Source organism: Cornus florida, unplaced genomic scaffold (assembly GCF_030987335.1).
Source record: "Cornus florida cultivar Cherokee Brave unplaced genomic scaffold, ASM3098733v1 CherokeeBrave_3.0.0_Hap2_Chr03, whole genome shotgun sequence".
Taxonomy (NCBI): domain Eukaryota; kingdom Viridiplantae; phylum Streptophyta; class Magnoliopsida; order Cornales; family Cornaceae; genus Cornus; species Cornus florida.
Genome location: NW_026775573.1, coordinates 38,418,161 through 38,422,813, shown reverse-complemented (window position 1 = coordinate 38,422,813; position 4,653 = coordinate 38,418,161). Strand labels below are relative to the sequence as shown.

The window sequence follows — 4,653 nt, the reverse complement described above, 5'->3', positions numbered from 1 at the left end:
AGATATTAAAATATCACATTATATTTTTTGACAAGGTCTCAAATTATATTGCGCCGCCTTTGTTACATCATATCCTTTTCTTGGCATGACTTAGTGGACTATTGTGCCAACCACTTAAAATCCCACAGCAGGTCTATCCAATTTAGAGATAAACTACTTGTCTAGAAGAATTCCAGACCAATGCAAAATCAGTAGTCTACCTAATGATCAATGACATAAATTTTGAAAGAGATGGGCTTTGGGCTCCCAAACTCCCAGTCAGCTTTATTGCTGGCAGTTGTTAGCGCTGTGGGAAAACTCTATAATATCTCAGGTACTGTACACCCGGTATTTCATTGAATGTAATGATGAAATCTACCTATAGATGATCTAACGTTGGAATACCGAGTAGATATCCGGATACTGATAGATGATAGAACGGTTGGAATACCCGAGTAGATACCCAGGTACTGACTTTTTGTAGAAATTTGTTTGGCACTTGATTTATCTATGTACTTAGGGTATGTTTGAATTGTCTTTTTAAACGCTGCTTTTAATTTTTTGGGATTAGAACTTGTTTTGAGTCGTGTTTGATTAGTTTTTTAAAAGAGCTTTTGATTTTTAGAAGAGCGTTTTGGAGAAACTGGATACCCTCAACTTTTCCTAAATGTATAAAACTTTTCTCTCTTTTATACCAGATGCATGGACTGATTCCGTTTGTCTGAGCATAAAATATTTTTGTGTTTGTGTTTTCTTCATAAAATATTTATGAAGAAAAAAAATATTAAAACTTAACAAAAATAATTTATTCATCAATTTTTCATAAACTATTTTATTTTACATGTCTTACCCAATGAACTCAACCTAAACATCAACCCCAACCTCAACCTAAACATTTGCGAAACACTGAAAAATAAAAATAAAAAATATATATTTTACTTGAAGAAAGAAAATATTTTACGTCCAAAGAAATGGAGCCTCAGTGTTAGGGTATCCGATTAACCTCTTGAAAGAATATAGGATATTCGTGTTTCATGAAAATAAATAAATAAATAAAATAAACTTAAAACATATATCTTTGTTTTACTAGTACATATATTTTCCATGGTTAGAAGATATTTCATAATATTAAGTATAACCAGTAGTGTTCAATTGTTTCCTGTGAGCAAGAAATTATATACTCACTTTTAATTGTAGCCTTAGAATCTAACCCAACGCCAGTTAGTTAATTTACTTTTATTATATTTGTTTTAAGAAACTTACATTTTCTTTTCATACCATTAAATATCGTAAAAGAAAAATGACTGAATTAGGCAATTTATTAAAGGAAACAAGAATAAAATAATTTGGCTACTTTTTGCCAAATTCGCAAGCAGCCACTAAGGCAAAGTAAAATTAATCTAAAATTAAAAGTCATCATTTTTAATTTTTTTTTCCATACTTTATCAATTATATTGATAAATTATGAAAAACATAGGATTTGTAATGATATTATACATATTTTGGCACGTTTTTACCGATCAACACTTTGAACATTTAATTTACCAAAAAAATATTAAAAAATAAAAAAATACTGAGACCATTTAGATAGATATATAACAATATATTAAGAGTTGTCTTGCATGATTTTTCTAAAAAATTTATGAAGCCAATAGTAGTCTCCTAATTCTAAATTACTTGCTGAACAAATTCAAAATATTTTATTAAGCGGAGTATAAAACATGGATCAATCTTGAAATTTGAGTTTTGATTATAATTAATATTTCTTAAACAATCTTTATTTAATGGTGATTTTATTTATCTTTTTGATTAACTTTTTTTGGTTTATGTTACTGTTTGCAAATTTATTGAATAAACAATTGGTTGTGATGGGGAAGTATTTTTTTACTGGATTATTTTATTTCTATTTTTTTTATTAAATTGTCTAATTCTGTCATTTTTTGAGAAAGAATATGAAAAGAAAATAATATTTTGTTAAAATGAAGGAAATAAAAGTTAATTAAGTAATTGTCGTAGGATTAAATCCTGATGTTACAATTAAAAGTGAATATATAATTTCTTACTCTCAGGAACAATTGAACCCTAAACTTACTGAAATAAAAAATTACTAGAAATTTTCAAATGTTACAGAGATTTATATCCCTTCTAAATCCGTGGGAAGCTTCGCCACCATTTCCGTTGTTTTACTGCTCCGGGTTCTTCTTGATTTGAGTTTCTTTCCTTGGTAGACTTCCTCTCGGGTTCATTATATTGTGCTAAGTATACCGAAACAAGCTCCGTGTGACAAAATTTCCCCAATTCCCTCGCTATTTCTATAACATTGCAGCTTCCTGTAATTGTAATTCTATCATCGCCTGGTCCTGGAAAGACACCATGAACTCCTACACAGTTCAACCAGAAAAGGTAAACAAAACCTTTAATATTGAAGTGTCTGTGTGTGTTGTGTGTTTCCCTTCTGAAAACAGGGTGTTGAAGTTATACCTGGAAGAGTACTAACTTTCTCTAAGCAAAAGTCCTGTAAAAACAAAGAGAACATATATGGAATTGGCAGAGAATTGGTTAAGGTTTTGTCGTTTGGCAACTAAGTGAGAGGGAGAATAACAGACACCACAAAATCTAGATATATAGACCATGATTGAAGATGGCAAAAGGCACTAATCATGTAAAATTATTCAACAGAATTTGGGGGCAATGAGAAAATCAAACCTTGTGTGCACCTGAATTTGACCAATACCAATACCTGAGATGTATTAGCAGAATTTTAGAGAGAATCCTTCCATATGACCAAAAAATTGTACAATGGTTAAAATTATTTTAAAAAATAAACTACAGGAGATCAAGAATAGAAGAACATTACTCTTGCTCTTTCTTGCCAAGTTGAGTAGAAATAACCTCCGCGAGTGTCTTTGCTGCCAAAGGAAGGCCTTCGCACCTGTAAATAATTTCATCCTTCATTCTTAAAAAAGCTTGGTGATGATCTTTAGTTACGTATCTCTTTCTTCGAATTGAATCAATGAAAGTTGACCAAAGTGCCTCTGCATCGAATGTGGGCTCGAGTCTGAGCAAATTTTTCTCACCCACCATGCTTATGGCTACATCTTCAAATCTACTGGTTACAATGATGGCACCCCCAACCCCCTTTGGCAAGCCATGAGTAAAACGGCTAATGTACTCTGTGCATACATTGTCCAGTACAATCAAATACTTCTTTCCCAATAATTCAGTCAGCTTCGCATCAAGATCCTGCAACTGATCATATTTGGCGCCCAAATGCTTCACCAAATGAGTTACAATTTCTTGTGGATCTGCTTTTAAAGATAGCCTAACCCAAATTACCGGAGAAAACTCTCTCATGGATGGGCGATTATGGACAACCAATCGAGCAAGAGTAGTTTTGCCAACACCACACATTCCCACAATTCCAATGGCCTTAATACCATCATTAGCAGGTGTCTCCTTGAGCAATGCTTCCATCTTATCCAACTGGGTAACGAACCCATGAGTCTCGGATGCATCCAGAGGTCGAATATTCTCTAGTAGATGAACTGTGATAGAGTCTGGTTGAAATGAAACTTCACGAATTACATCATCCTTCGTTTCTTTCAGCTTTTCTGCGATTCGAATTAGTTTCTTTCCAGTTTTTCGAAGAAACCAATACTTCTTCAAGGGACGGGCATTGACATAACTTTTCTTTTCCTGAGCTTTGAGCTTTCGCTCCTTCTCTGCTGAGAGAACGCACTTTGCCAACAAGTGCCTGAGATCATACAGCAAATTCTTCATCACAATAGGGGTTTTGTCGATGCTCTTTTCTTCCAAGACCTGTAGGATCTCCTGGAAATGAAGACGGAGGGGAAGCTCACCATGGAATTCATCCACTGCTTCTTTGAAGTCAGTGATGAATCTGTGCTTAAGAAATTGTAAATGATCAGCTGCCATGTGATTTTTTTATGCTTTTAGCTATCAAGTTATTTGTCTCCTCTCTTGTATATAAAATGCAACCCAATACTACTTCTGAGTTCTGTGCCTCAAGGAAGTTGCTTTGGATCGTGTAATAAACCTACTTTTGAGCATAAGACCAACGAAGTCAAAGTCTTGCCTTAGCCTACCGTTCACCCTTATTACTTTCAGGGCTAAGTATATAAAACACCCATAAGATTTACTTTTTTTAGCAAATAACACCATTTCTTTTACTATGGATATATATAATTCTCTTAAAAATTTAAAAAAGTTGCAAAATAGGACTTTTCGGCAATCAACCATTATAAAAGTAATACCGTTAACAAACGTGTCTTGAACATGACTAATTAACTGTATTAAATATGAAATGCCCTTATTTGATTCTGAAAATCCCCTTACCCTTTTTGTATATAAATGACATAATAGCCATTCTACACTAATTGATTTTTTTACAATTTTTTATTTTAATTGTAGGAAGGATATTTTAGTATTTTTATCGCTCCATTAACGGCCGAATGATGGGAGGTCCTTATTCGTCACTAAAATAAACGTTAGGGGATTTTCATAACCTATAAGGGGTTATATGAGTTATATGCATGCTATAAAGGTATTAAATGCTTATGACCCCTTATTTTTATTCGTAATTTAACTCCATTAAGAGAGCTTGCTCAAAAATATGAGCTCTCTATATTCTACTATTAGATTGAGAGACTGTTT

The 4,653-nt window shown here is 32.9% G+C and overlaps 1 protein-coding gene across 1 annotated transcript; it reads right to left on the bottom strand.

Moving 5' to 3' along the window:
- Positions 1-1,932: 1,932 nt before the first annotated feature.
- Positions 1,933-4,067, bottom strand: LOC132300303 (disease resistance RPP13-like protein 4). The gene is made up of 4 exons (XM_059797326.1): positions 2,837-4,067; positions 2,686-2,719; positions 2,461-2,494; positions 1,933-2,360 (listed from the first exon to the last, which is right to left on the bottom strand). The coding sequence occupies exons 1-4, from the start codon at positions 3,913-3,915 to the stop codon at positions 2,125-2,127; spliced, it is 1,383 nt and encodes a 460-aa protein (XP_059653309.1). The 5' UTR covers positions 3,916-4,067; the 3' UTR covers positions 1,933-2,124.
- Between the last annotated feature and the right edge of the window lie 586 nt (positions 4,068-4,653).

Bases quoted from the DNA above. Each gene is read 5' to 3' on its own strand.
- LOC132300303 (XM_059797326.1), bottom strand. From the start codon at position 3,915: ATGGCAGCTGATCATTTACAATTTCTTAAGCACAGATTCATCACTGAC. The intron at 2,720-2,836 runs GTAATGTTCTTC...AATACATCTCAG, and splicing joins CTTGGCAAGAAAGAGCAAGA to GTATTGGTATTGGTCAAATT. The intron at 2,361-2,460 runs GTATAACTTCAA...TGAACTGTGTAG, and splicing joins GAAAGTTAGTACTCTTCCAG to GAGTTCATGGTGTCTTTCCA.